At 48.9% G+C, this 13,964-nt stretch overlaps 1 protein-coding gene across 2 annotated transcripts in view; it reads right to left on the bottom strand.

The window, feature by feature from the left end:
• Positions 1–530: 530 nt before the first annotated feature.
• Positions 531–13,964, bottom strand: part of ALDH1A2 (aldehyde dehydrogenase 1 family member A2) — a 91,042-nt gene continuing 77,608 nt past the window's right edge. For both annotated transcript variants that reach the window (XM_078079278.1, XM_036107025.2), the window contains 5 exons: positions 12,215–12,399; positions 10,709–10,873; positions 9,916–10,073; positions 9,516–9,590; positions 531–2,382 (listed from right to left, as the gene is read on the bottom strand). In XM_078079278.1, the coding sequence (XP_077935404.1) occupies positions 2,310–2,382; positions 9,516–9,590; positions 9,916–10,073; positions 10,709–10,873; positions 12,215–12,399 (656 nt within the window). In that variant the 3' untranslated portion in view covers positions 531–2,309. The remainder of the gene's footprint in view (positions 2,383–9,515; positions 9,591–9,915; positions 10,074–10,708; positions 10,874–12,214; positions 12,400–13,964) is intronic.

Raw genomic sequence — 13,964 nt, 5'->3', positions numbered from 1 at the left:
GGGGGGAACCTCTCCCCAGAGGCTCAACTCTGAGAACGTGGAGAGAGCAAACAAGCTCTGGCTGGTAATACAGTCACCACTTACAGCTTCCTTTTTGCAGCTGCGAAAATAGTGCATCAGGTTGTCAGCTTTTGACTTCATCTCACCACGGTAAATAAAAATAAAGCTACTGCCAAGTGCCATCAGCGATGTGAGCTCTGTCATGTAGCCCACGACTCTGAGGACAAGGCCCTCAACACTCCTTCATGTTTTAGCTTTCAGGAGGCAATTTTGAATTAAAACAGTTGTTTCAAAGATTTCATCCATGATTCTACTTGTTGGCCGTGTAAAACAGTATGTGTACACAAAGTTTAAATAGTGTCAGAAAACAAGGGTGTTGCTTACTGCATTCTGTAAAAATACTCTCCCAGACTCCTGCTCAGTAACCAGAGAAAACAACACAGCTGAAAAACCCAGCAGCTGAGAGAAGGACCCAAGTGTACTCAGTATGACGCGAAGATTTGTAAACACAGCCACATAATCCCAAGGAGTACACAATATAAATGCTTTATTGCTAGCACAGAGGTTTCTTTTTAAGTAAATTAAAAGAAATAAATCTTCATTTTCACATTCTATATTGCAGTTGAAAGGTAAACTAGCTGGTTAATGGGTATGTTCACTTGGACACACGCTAGAAGAGGAGAGCATGACATTCACGTGGAAGAACTCAGGAGCGTGGCGTCTCTCGAGGCATCGGGCCACTGAATGCACTGTCGTTCGTAAATAACAGCAAACGGAGATTTCTTTTAAACATCATGAACAGACGAGTCTCATAAATAGAAAACCGGTGTGGTTAGAAAGCAGAAACCCACTACATACAGAAGGCTACCTACGTGTTGCCCATATTCCATGTACTTCTAGGTTATGCTTGGTACTTTTAAATAAATGATCTTCATCTAGGTTACAGACTGGATTGGATTCAGCAACTGGAAGAAGGGAAGGAGGAAAGGAAGCCGACACTGTCCATCAGCTGGTGGATGCGCTGGAAAGCAGGAGAGGAAGTGTGTGGCTGGGGGAAAGGGAGAGGGGCTGCTTTGTGCCTCCCCCTCGGGAGGCCCGTCGGGAAAACCATGTGTGGACGAGCCACTGGGCGTGGCGGGCTGGGGGGTTGTTGCTGGTGGGGCACGGCAATCGTGGTGCACTGCAAGTCTAAGAATGGAAATGGAACCTCCAGGCTTGGCCGGATTTTCCAAGGTTACTGCCAGCGCATTTAGGGCATGAGAGGCCACAGCAACACCCAGAGCACTGGGAGGAGCGGGGTTGGTGCAGGGGGCCTGGGGAGCAGAAGCAGCTTCGGAGTCCAATTGCAGAGATAATTCACTTCCTAAGAATTGTCAGCCAGCAGGGAAATGAACTTCTTTCTGCAGGCCCCCAGCACTACCCGGTACCAAATTCTTGAGCTGACTCAATTCATTTTAGGGTTGATTGTTAAGAGAAGCTTTGGAAAAAGATCTTATCAGTCTATGAAAAACAACTCCCCCCTCCCCCGCCTTATTCCAGAATCACCCAGAAGGAAGTAAACACACACGCACACCCACACACCCTAAAACCAAGCGGCAAGCTCAGAAGCTGTGAACTACATGTGATCATCTCTGGATCTGCATCTTCCTGATCTTTCACTCGTGTCTTTTATGGATGTATGAAAGCCAGACTGGGTCAGGAACATCCGAGTTCTTAGTTCTCGTTACATCTGCAGTGTACCAGCTCCTGGCAGTTTCGGTCTGGTCTGGCTCTAACTAAAACCATTTCATGTTTCGCTTTGAAGAAGTGGATAACATGAAATGGTAATTTGGCTGCAAAACCTTGGAAAATTGTTCCCGGCCCAAACATCTGCCCCAAATGAGCTCAGCTGAGATCTCCTTGGAGGGGTCGGAGGGGTGGGGGGGAAGTGAGCAGAGAGAGCCTGGAAGGGGGAAAATGGAGACAATGGAAAGACGACCTTTCCTCAGGAGGAAAGTTCCTTGTGACAAAAGGCATCAGCCCATCACTCCGGAAAGAGAGACTGGGTGTACCCGACAGTGACTTCTCCTGCCTTCATCCCACTTCCCCCAATATTTGGTATCGTTAAGGTGATCCCTTACAGAGTGCCAGGAAACCGTGCCCACGTGGTCTGCTTTCGTTATGCAGTGACTGGCCTGGCCTACATGTCATTATTTAAATCTTTAAATAAGGACTGGGTATGGACTTCGGATTCCTGAGAGCCGGGCCCCCCAGGGAGAGCAGAGAGGGAGGGTCCTGTGGGCTGGCCTCCATCTTCCTCCTTGGCCTTCTTAGGAGTTCTTCTGAGGGATCTTTACTGTCACCGTCTTCACCTCGGAGTACTCTCGCAAGCCGAATTCCCCCCTGAAAGGCAGAAATAGGCTGTGTCAGACACCCAAGGCCCGGGCAGCCTGGTGTGAGTGATGGCAAGAGTCCCGAGAAGGGGCCGTTTAGCACCTGCTAACAGTAGGCCCTGGGGTTTCCATGTAGAAATGTCCAATGAGTGGACAGCCCAGCCCTCCTCTGAGGAGCAGACGGGGCTGTCCTGTCACGAGCAGTGACCGTTTCTTAAAGGCAAAGGCCGATCCGTCTTCCCAGTATGGCCCAGGAAGGGGCAGCATTCCCAACTACTCAGAGAAACAGGCATGCGCGTTAGCCTGGGCCAGCGGTCACACAGACCCTGGACCATGCCCCTGGGTGGGCACCGCAGACAGCAGCAGGCCCAGGCCCTTACCGCCATGTCTCTACCACGGACAGCAATGGCTCTGGAGGACAATGGTGTGCTTTCCTCCTGCCACCTGCCACCCCGATGTGTCTGCGTTCTAGTCGCTCTCCTAGACACCTAGTCCACTTTAGCTGAAAGAAAAGCCTGAGATTTCTAGGCTGGGATCCCCTGGATGTTCTAAATTCTTTTCCACTGGTCCTTAGACTTAACAAATGGAAGCGGGGACCCAAAGGCCTGGGCAGGGAAGAGCATGGATCACCAGCAATGCTTTAAAGACAATCCTGACACGTGCTGCCCACAGCCCCACAGAGTCAGGGGAAAGAGGGAGGAAATCCAAGTACCTGACTTCAAAGGAAGTGGCAGTAAGCTGGCCCCCCAAGACTCTGGGTAAACGTTTATGGGGTGGGAGCTGGGTCCCCTGCCTCTGCGGGGGCCAGGGGACGCTGCCCTTCCCGGCCCCCTGGTCCCTCTGCGCCGGGCTCCAGCCACTGCCCTCAGGGGGCCGGGGTTCGGCCCAGCCGCCGGCTGCCGTGCTCCCTTCCTTCCCCTCTGTGTCGTCTCTCCTCAGTTCACCTCATTTCCATCGCCTTTTTCACCTTTCCTTTATTTCATTGTAAAGTCAAGCATGTTCTCCTAATTTTCTCTTTTAAACATTGAACTTTTCTCCCCCTCTATTCTTTTTAAAGCCACTGGCCCGTGAGGCTTTCCCTGGCTCTCTCAGGGGGAGGAGCTCCTCCCGCCTCTGTGTTCACAGAGCACCTGGTGCGCCGACCACCACAGAGCTGTCACCTGTCCCCGGGGGAGAGGCTGGCTCCCCCCGCGGACCTGTAGCTGACTGTTCCTGCCTCCTGCCGGCCACCCAACCTGGTGTAGAGCCCACGGCTTCAGGCTCGGACGGCACTTGCGGAACGGAGGGACAGAGGGAGGGCTTTTTCCCATCCCCCCTTCCCCAGTTCCACCCAGTGGATATACCACCTCTGCCAGGAGAAAATAAAAGAACACTTAGAGATTTATTTGAATAAGAAAATATTAATAAAAAAGTCACATATGGGGTGCCTGGGTGGCACAGTCGGTTAAGCAACCAACTCTTGGTTCGGGTAGGGTCGTGATCTCAGGGTCGTGAGCTCGAGCCCTGTGTCGGGCTCTACACTCAGTGTGGAGTCTGCTTGGGAATCCTTCTCCCTCTCCCCCTTCCCCAATCTCTCTAAAAAGAAATAAATCTTTAAAAAAGATCCCAGTCATATATAAAAGATACGATGTTACAGTGACTGGGCTTTACAATAAAGACCTGCTATAAGGGATTCATGCCGCTTCCTTCCAGGAACCCCGTGCCCTGCACAAGGCTCCAATTATTTTGCCAGCAGCAACTCTGAGCACCCAAGTCACCTGACTTGTCATGCCCATGCCCTCCCCGCCGGGACATCAGAGGCAGCTAGGGAGAGACCAGGGCATGTGTGCTATTATCTGTGTTGGCCATCTTGCTTACGGGAATGAGAATCAACTTGGGACTGTCCCACTCAGTATGAGGTCCCCTCATTAACTCCTTCCAGGCCCTGAGTCTTTATTACCAGCTCAGCTCTGGCTCCTTCTCGACTTCTTCCTGCCCTCGGGCAATTCTGAAAGTGTCTCTTCATCACGGACATCATCTGCCTCCTGTTTGAAGTGAGGTTACTCCCTTCTTGTTTCCTGGCTTGTGCACGCACATGGGGCAGACCCTGAACCATCTCCTCCCACTCAGATCTCTAAGCCTGTTGTGAGAAGCAGAAGGAAGCCTACAGAGTCAGAAGCGTGGTGGTATGGTTGCTTTTGAGTGTGATGATTGGCTCCTGTAATCTTTGGGTGCACAATGCGATGGAAAATCATCCTGGGCTGGAGGAGCTCCTCCCCTGTGTCTCGGGCAGCCATCTGCCACCCTGGTCCGCACACAGCCTGCTCCGAGAATGAGGAGTGGCCTCGAATCTGTCATAAAAACAACCCTGGAGCTGGGAGTCAGCAGGCAGGCATGCCCACTCAGCTCTGCCATTAACTGGCTCTAAGACTAGGCGAGCCACCCCATCCTCCTGGTGCCCGGGCATCTCTCAGGCATCAGGAAACGTAAGGACCATCCTTGGAGCTTGCTTACATTGTGGATTCCTGACCATCCCCACCGAAGACTCTGTCCCGGTAGGTCTGGGGAGGAGCCCAGGAGACTGTGATGCAGGTGGTTGTTTGGGCCACCCTCTGAGAAGCGCTGCTGGAAAGTCTCTGAGGGCCCCACGTTTAGATTCTTCTGCTATTTCACCATCTCATTCTGGGGGCTTTCTCTCCAATCTAACTTAATCCAGTTAAATCCCACAGTTACGGGAGAACTGCACTACGGTGCAAACGTAGACACGCCGCTCCCGCTGCACCCCGATCTCTCTGCAGAGCTCCACGGTGCGTCCGGGCAGAGGCACACTCAGACGCCTGTGTTCCTGCTTCTGAGCCAGACTGGGTTATATTCCCTACCACGAACCAAACCTGGCACCCCACGGGCAAGTAAGATGTTAGATTTGGGTGCCTCTCAGCCAGTCATTGTAGAAAATCACTCATAAAACAAAGAGGGATTTCCATGTAGGATGTATACTTCCCTGCTCTTTTCTTTGCCTTACAGCAACATTTCGCAGAGCAGGGTTTCCAGACCACCTGTGCTGAATCATTCCAGAAGCCTGTTGTCAATGCAGAACCTCAGCCTTAGCCCAGCTTTACTAAAGCCAAATCTCTGAGAGTGGGTCGCCAGACAGGCATGCTTGGCAAGCCCTTCTCCCAGACCACAGTCTCCCAGACTTTCTGTGCACAAGCATGCTCTGCACCTCCATATGAGCACACATGCATGCATGTGCATGCGAACTTGGGAAGCCCTGATTATCCTAATAATGCTTCTCATCTTCAAAGCCGACGTCCTTAGTTTTTAAAATGCTGAGGTTCACAGCTTTCTTTGCATGTGCTCAGTTTGTGACATGTATTTTATAGCTTGTCCCAGGGAAGCTTAAATGAGGAGTAAGGGAGGGGTCGGGAGGAATGAAACGGGGAACTGGCTACAGGGCAGGCCTGAGCCGCCCCCCTCTCTGACCCTGGGAATCAGAGGCCAGCCCATCGGGGAACCTGTAGAGGGCAGCCCTCCACAGCGCTCTTTGGGGGGAGAACTCCGGTGCTCCCACAGTCCGCCTTGGAGCTTGCTTCCAGAAAGTGCTACTTCTCCGTGCCTCTGAGAGGTGGGAAAAGGGGTGCCAGGGACCAGAGCCACATGGGGTTTGCAAGGCCAGGAGATAAACAGTACTGTCCAGAGGAGGGTAAGGGGAGTTTCTGGGATTGCAGTAAGTAGGAAGGAAGAGTGGGGGACCAGGATAGAGTAGGTTCTTTTATTTGAAGCCTTTGCGACCACTCTAGGTCATTTAAGGAAGAAAAAACATGTTTGGGGAGCAAGTAGGGACTAAGAATCATATAATCTAGACAAGATGAAGTGAGTCTCATCAAAGAGCACTGTTCCCTAATTATTTTTTAACTGCACTGCAAAGGCCAAATCACTACAGCACCGAGACAAGTCGAGAAAGGCTGCTTTTCAGTCTCTTGGGCCACTGTTCTCTGTGTGGTTCTGACACAGCCAAACTGTCTCCTGGCAAGTTCGTCTCTTTGTCTTTCCAGGCAAGGGGAAGGTTTCTAATGGGAATAGACTGGACCTGGACAATGTCACAAGCCCGAATCCTGTCCATGCTGAGGGTCCAGGACAAGTCTGGGACAAGCTCCATCAACCGGCGATTATTTATTATATTTTATGCCCATGATTCACCCTCTTAATGATCTGTAACAAAACAGTCGGCGTGAGAAGCATTCCCAGAGCCAGGGATCGTCCCAACATTTCAGAGACCAAGAAGGCACAAACACAGAAGCGGGACACGGAGTATCAAGTTACATGCATCCTGAAAAGTGGGAGCAGAAAGTGAAGGTCATATGCAAGTTAGGAGGAGATAGCTGGAGTACACGAAGACTTTATAAAAGCTGAAAAAATACTGATAACAGAGCAAAGAGGATCCAGACTGCTTCTGTAACCTCTGGTTTACTTGCTGCAAAGCAAGTGGGAAGCACTGAAGGCCAGAAACAAGACTCAAGCAAGAGCGATTTCTCCCAGCATTCCCAGGGACAGAACAGAAGTTGATGATGCGAGCTGAAATTCGGGAAAACATTCTGCCACACTTCCAAAGTAAGACATTTATTAGGAAAAAGAAGGATCACCTACATAACACTCACCTACTTGACCACTAGTGACGATATCAGCTAACATTTCTGGAGGCTTGCCGGACACTGCTGGATATCTGGAACACTGAATCCTACCATTTAATCCTCACAGCAACTTTTGGGGTAGGTACTATAATTATTCCCATTTTAGAGATGAGGAAACAGAGGCTTAGTGAGATGAAGTAATTTGTCCAAGGTTGCATAGGTATTAAGTGGCAGGGCCAGGATACGTATCTGAAGCCATGTGATTCTAGAAACTCTGCTCTTAGCCTCACCGCTATGCTTAACTTTCAGTTTAATGGCTAAGAGCTAGAAATTACCAGCTGAAGTATCTGAAGCATGTAAATCCTCTGCACTGGTCTTACGGGTTCACTGTACTTTGTCCCCAATACCGTACTTGTTTCTCCCACAATTGCCGCTACTCACTCTTCTTCCACTCTTACCAACCCTGCAAATTATTCCCCTCTCTCCAGCTACCCAAATGTTCCTCTCCTTTAAGGGCCAATTCAAATCCCTAGGTTTGATCCTACCTAAAGGTTTTCCAGGCTTCTATAGCTCACAATGATCTCCCCCATCCCTGAACTCCTCTATGACTTCACGGTCTTCTCTGGAATTCTTCTGATTCTTTCAATGTTGTGTATTTCATTTATCCAGCAAAATCTCAAGTGCTGTGATGAACCACATCTTCTCCCACAGGCCAAACACTCAATACTTCAGCAGACTGATCATGAACTGGCACTGGCTCACAAGAGGATGCATTCATTAATGGCAGAGGGAATGGACGTAAGGATGTTTCCTCTTGGGAGTCACAGGATTTAAGAAACACAGAACCAGCTCCTTTCAAGAGGAGGGAAAATTTTTTGTTTTTGTTTTTTTAGAGAGAGTGTGAGCGGGGGCAGGAGGGAGGGGCGGGGTTGGGGAGAGCAGAAGGAGAGGGAGAGAGAGGGACTCTCAAGCAGACTCCACACTCAGTGAGGAACCCAATGTAGGGCTCAATCTCATGACCCTGAGATCATGACCTGAACTGAAATCAAGAGTTGGACGCTTAACTGACTGAACCACCCAAGTGTCCCGGGGGGAAAATGTTTTTTTGTTTTTTTATTGGGGGAGGTGCGTGTCAGCTCAGGGAGACCCTGGCTACCATTCACACTCTGAATGCCACTCAAAAAATCCATTTATATATGAAGGCGGCAAATAACATCCCCTTGAGTGTAGTTCTCCTCTGCTACAGTCCCATTTTTCAGGTCCTTTGCCTCACAGGAGGACCCTCCACAGCTCTGATCCCGGCCCTGAAGAGTCCCCGCACCTGGCCTCCCTGCTTCCTTGGCTGCATATCACAGCAGCCACTGAAACCTACGTTCAAACCTCACATCTGCCACGTACGGGCTGTGTGACCTGGGCAGGCTGCTTAGCTAGTGCAAGCCCCAGTTCTCCACCCGAACCATGTGGGACGTGAAGGGAAGTGTATCAATCCCACTCCGTCATCATGAAAATCAAATGAGACATTAAGAAAGCAGCTAACGTAAAGCCATACACAGAGCGGGCATTTAATGAGTGATACCTATCAGCGTTAATTGTAAAATCCTCGTGACGGGTCTTCTTCCTCTAGTCTTTGCCAGGATGTCCTCTACCTGCCAGAAATCTCGGCCTTAAAACCTCTGGTATCTCCTCAGCTCCCACAGAACGTCTAAGCCCTCAGAGACTGGGTTTAAAACAACCTTTCCACTTGTATCTTCAGCATCCTCCAGCCATCCTACGTCCAAACCCTGCAGTCCCAGCCTCAGAGAACCTACAGGGGCCGAGCAGGCGATGTAAGGGAGGGGCTTGGGCATGTGTAAAAACGAAGGGCTACCAATATTCAGGCCCCAGAAGCAATAAGGACGGTGGGGAAGAAGGGGAGTTCTAGAGCTCACAGCTGCAGCAATTTTGCTATGGGGGAATGAAAATAAGCAAGAAATCCAGATTTTATGGAAAGCCTCATTTTTGAATGCCAGTTAAGGATTTTAAAATGTGGGGCAAAGTGAAACACTTCTGCAGGCCAGATTTGTCCTTGGGCTGGCAGATGGTGACCTCTGTTCTAAACACACCAAATCCCTGATGTTCTGTATTTGTTGTACCTTCATGCCTTGGTTCCTGCTATTCCCTCTACATGGCAAGACTGGTCCTCACAAACTGAAACATGATTTGCTCTGTGAAGTCTTCTCGGACCCCAACAGGCAAATTCCATGGATTGTTTCCTCTGTACTTGCAAGAGTTTTGGCACACTTCTATCAAGAAAGCAGCCCTGATTTTATGAAATAGATGGTAAATTTTTATCCATTCCCACGTAAGGGAAGGGAGTTGTGTTCTATTCATCTTTGTGACATGTAGCACAGTGCTTCGTTTATAGAAGTACGTGCTTAACAAACTGCTGAATGAATGGATGAGAGTAAGAGAATTAAACAATTGTGTGCATACTCCTCTAGGCTGGTATTTGTAATCCGTTTCTTTGCAGGCACCAGCAACTTTGGACACTTACATTTCTCTCCCATTTCCAGACATCTTGAATCCCCCAAAGGGGCTCTGGACATTTAAGGCATTGTAACAATTGATCCTAAGAAAAGAAAACATAGTACCGTGAGTGTGAATTCTGCTTGCACAGAAGTAGTCCCCTCAGCATAATATTTCTTTTAAAAGTTTTATTTTCTAATTCCCCTTTTTGCATATGAAATATTTAGAATTTAAAATTGACTTTGATCTCCTGACCTAGCCATTAAGGAGTGTATATCCCTTTTCAGGGCGAAGGCTGGTTGCCTTCCGTCTTCCCCATCCCCCTGGAGGATCTGCTTATGACCCACACTCCAGAGATCACGAGGCCCCTACAGTACCACCAGTGGTGTGCGTTACGGCCAGAACCATGAGGCTGGCCCTCATCTTACCAAACAGTCCCAGCCTGCATTGCAGAAGACACCGTGAGCGCCTTGTTGATGTCATTAGTGAAGACGGCTGCTACAAGTCCAAAGTCTGAGTTATTGGCTCTTTCGATAACTTCATCCATAGTCTTAAACCTCAGAATTTCCTGAACAGGTCCAAAGATCTGCAACAAAACGGTGTGAGCCAACATGGGGTTGTTGCTCTGCCTTCATTATTTAAATGACATTTAAGTTTAGTAGCACAGAACTGTAAAATTGCTCAAACTTTGCCAGAACAGGATTATGTGAGTCTAACTTTAGAGTTCATTTAAGGCCCCCTCTCCTCCATCCTCCCTGGCATCCCCGGATCGCACGGTCTGTACCAACGCTGCCTTCTCCGTGATTCCCCAGCCACTGCCCCAGACCTCAGAACGGCTGCTGGCTGAGGCGCTCCGGTCGCCCTCCTGCACAAACGTGAGGTGGCTTGGATGCCTTCTCCTTCCCGGCGGACAACTTAGTAACCCACGTCTGAAGGATTGACCTGTGACTAGCGTATTCCTAAGGCCAGTGATCGGCTGTTATGATTGTCCTCTTGGCTAATAATAATTGCAGTCGAGGAGCACGTCACGACCTGCCTCCATCTAGCTTGCCTGCCTTCTGATTTAACATTTTCTTGAAAGCAGGATTTGCACAGACATGTGTGTTGTTACAGAATGTATATCAAATATAAAGAGCCAGAGCTAGAATATCATCTACAAGAAATGCTCTGGAAGCCATCCCAAGAAAGGCATGGCTTCCGCTCGAACCCCATATTTGATACCTCCTCTTTGGCAATGCGCATGTCGTCGGTGACGTTGGAAAACACGGTGGGCTCGATGAAAAACCCCTTTCGGCCCAGCCCTTTGCCTCCACATTCCAGCTTGGCACCCTCGGCCACACCACTCTGGATGAGTTCCAGGATCTTGTTGTATTGTTTCTTATCAATCTGCAAGAGAAATTTCCTAAAGACTCCATGTAAAGTCTTCTATGAAAAGAGAAAGAAGTGTGTACTCAAGGATCTCTCACTTATCTAGTCATGCCATAGGGGACTGCTGCCATTTAGCCACTGTTCTCCGAAAAAATGGTCACTTTGTATGTTTAATCCAATATATTGAGAATTCCATTAAATGCACTGCATGGATGATAGTGCCAAATCAGAAGTACCAGATGCAGAGTTAGGCAATGTTTCTAAATGATGGAGAAACTGGCTAATTGATTAAATGCGGTTTCTAAATGGGGAAAAACTGACCGCTATAACCAAATGAACAGTTCACCAAGTTGAACTGATACTAAAAAGATGAGAACAATAGGTAAGCTCCATGGTGCTTCAAATCCTGCTGGGGTCTATTTTTAATGGAGTTCCTATTACACCTCTAGAGGAAAGGGTTAAGTATAAAGAGCAGGGACCAGCTTCCTACTCCATAAAATACGGTTAGTCTTGCCCACCCCCCAAGTTATAGTCATCATTCAATTATGATGGTAAATACAAAAACCTAAATTCACTTAAGTTTGAATTACTCGGCTAGAACATCAGTCATCTTTCAAATGGTCCCCAAATCTAGGAGATGTTGTTTCTTATCGGGAAGACCTATGTGCTAGAGATTCAGATGCAATCTGATCCAAGTATCCTTTAAAAATTCCCAGACTCTATCTACAGTTTAAGATTCGACCAGAATTCTATCCAGAAATACACCTTGATGATTGTGGAGAACGTGCAGAGCCAGATAGTGTGGGACTTTTGTGGCCCTCCCCACGGCACTACATGAAGCCTACAGAGTAAGAGACAACCATACAGCAGGGGGACAAGTAGACAGCCCTCTATTCCCTACACATTACAAGCCACAAGTAGGCCAGGTTGGCAGAGAGATTCCTTAGCCACGGATGAAAGGATACAGGGCTTCTGAGAAAGAGAGATACCCACTCTCCTTGACTGTGGCATTTGCAGGGATGTCTTGAAGGCCAGTGGTGAGGACTGGGACTGGGTTCTCAGGTCAACCTCCATCTTGTCATGCTCAGGTCCTTCCTTAGAGCTAAGAGACTCCCACTTACCCCCGGAGTTCAAAGTATCCTTGAGGCAACTTTAATCCCTTAACATTTCTGAGATAACATTTCCAAAGGGAAAGGGAAGCTTGAGGAATAAGCAATGCCTCACCAGCTCCAATTCCAGCCACGAAGCCGAGGTGGGAGAGCAAGGAGGAGGCGGGAAAAGGACGCTGTTTCTGGGGTCCCACTAGAGTGTCCGGCGCTCGCCAGGGATTAAGAGAAGAAATGTTTATGATTTCTCTACCTGGGGTCCCTGCTCCGTGGTGGGATCAAAGGGACTCCCCACGATGCGCCTCTTGGCCCGCTCCACGCTTCTTCTCACAAACTCCTCATAGATGGACTCCTCCACAAAGATGCGAGACCCGGCGGTGCAGCACTGGCCCTGGTTGAAGAACACTCCCTGGTGGGCCTGCTCCACAGCGTAATCCACTGCAAGAGGAGACAGCCGTGTCCTCAGCACCGTTCACCCGCGGAGGGCCCGTCCATGCAGCCCCCTCCCCTCCCTCTGCGGAGCCCCGGGTCTAATGCCGCGCTCACCGCACAGTGGAACCATGAGGAGGCAGCACAGGGGAAAGCACTGGCTTGAGAACACAGTTTAGTACAAGTTCTGGCTAGATCCTGACGTGACTTGCTACGTGACCTTGAACTTGGACAACTTCCCTTCTTTGAGTCTCGTTCTTCTTCTGTAGAACGAGGGCCTAGACCACACCATCTAGAACAGGAGTCTCAAGCTCCACGTGCCAAGGGGCCAGGCAGATAATGTAGTGGTATCAATTGGCCAGCCAGGAAAACAATCTGATGGAGACTCAGAAGGAAAGCCACTGCATTTGGCTGTTACTATGCATGAATGTAAGCCCCTGGGTTGCCAGATTCCGATTTTAAGAAAAAACAGACATCAGGATTTTTCTTTTCTTTTTTTTTTTTTAAGATTTTATTTATTTATTTGACAGAGAAAGAGACCGCGAGAGAGGGAACACAAGCAGGGGGCATGGGAGAGGGAGAAGCAGGCTTCCCGCCAAGCAGGGAGCCCAATGTGGGGCTCGATCCCAGGACCCTGGGATCATGACCTGAGCCGAAGGCAGTCGCTTAACCAACTGAGCCACCCAGGCGCCCCTGAAATCAGGATTTTTAATGTGTAATTTTTATTTTTTAAAGTGCTGTGTGACATTTCGACAGTTAAACATATGTATGCCCTGCGTTGGGTCTAGGGACTGCCAACTTGCAATCCTTGATCTATAGAACCTTGTAGCTGTATGTTTAATTAGTATTATGGTGAATTAAACTCTAACAGAAATGGAGCTTCTTGAAAGATACCAAGTTTTCTCTACATTTACTGGAATTGTATAGCAGCAAATAACTCTTTCATCTCAGAGCTTACACTTCAAGATAGGACTAGCAAATACAGTGTGTGCTAGTTGCTAACTGACTGACTGACTGAATCAGTCACTCATCAGTCAATCAGTCGTGTCAATGGAGGACTTACTCCCCAAGAGAAATTTAGGTGTGACAGTTCTGATCCCTCTGACAACCAGCATGACGCTGATGCTTTATTCTTCATGGACTCCAAGTTAGGGCTGAAAGGCAAGCAATCCGCTTTCTATTTTCTGACCTCCCAGTGGTGAAAGGGAAAGCAGCTCTGTCTGGTGGGATGGGAGGAAGAAAAAGAGGGACCGAAAGAGCTTTTGAATTTTTATTCCCTGGAAAGCTTTCAAAACAGAAGGACCACACCGATGCAGAATGGCCTAGAGGGCATCCTGCCTGGAGACATGGGGTTTCCTAGATTACTGCTCCACGCCGCCATAGGGTCCTACCTCCAAGGTGTAAGCAACTGACCAAAGTGCATCGACATTCTCAAAGTCATGGAAGCAGCAGAGGATGGGGTACTAAACAGAGGAGGGGTTGTGGGTTTGGGAAAATGTTGGCAGGGCTAGTGAACTAGAATTTTTGTAATGATCTACAAAGCCACCAGACACCGTTGAGAACTTTCAGATTTC

This window comes from Halichoerus grypus, chromosome 8 (genome assembly GCF_964656455.1).
Source record: "Halichoerus grypus chromosome 8, mHalGry1.hap1.1, whole genome shotgun sequence".
In the NCBI taxonomy this organism is placed as follows: Eukaryota; Metazoa; Chordata; class Mammalia; order Carnivora; family Phocidae; genus Halichoerus; species Halichoerus grypus.
This window is presented reverse-complemented; position numbering and strand designations above follow the sequence as displayed.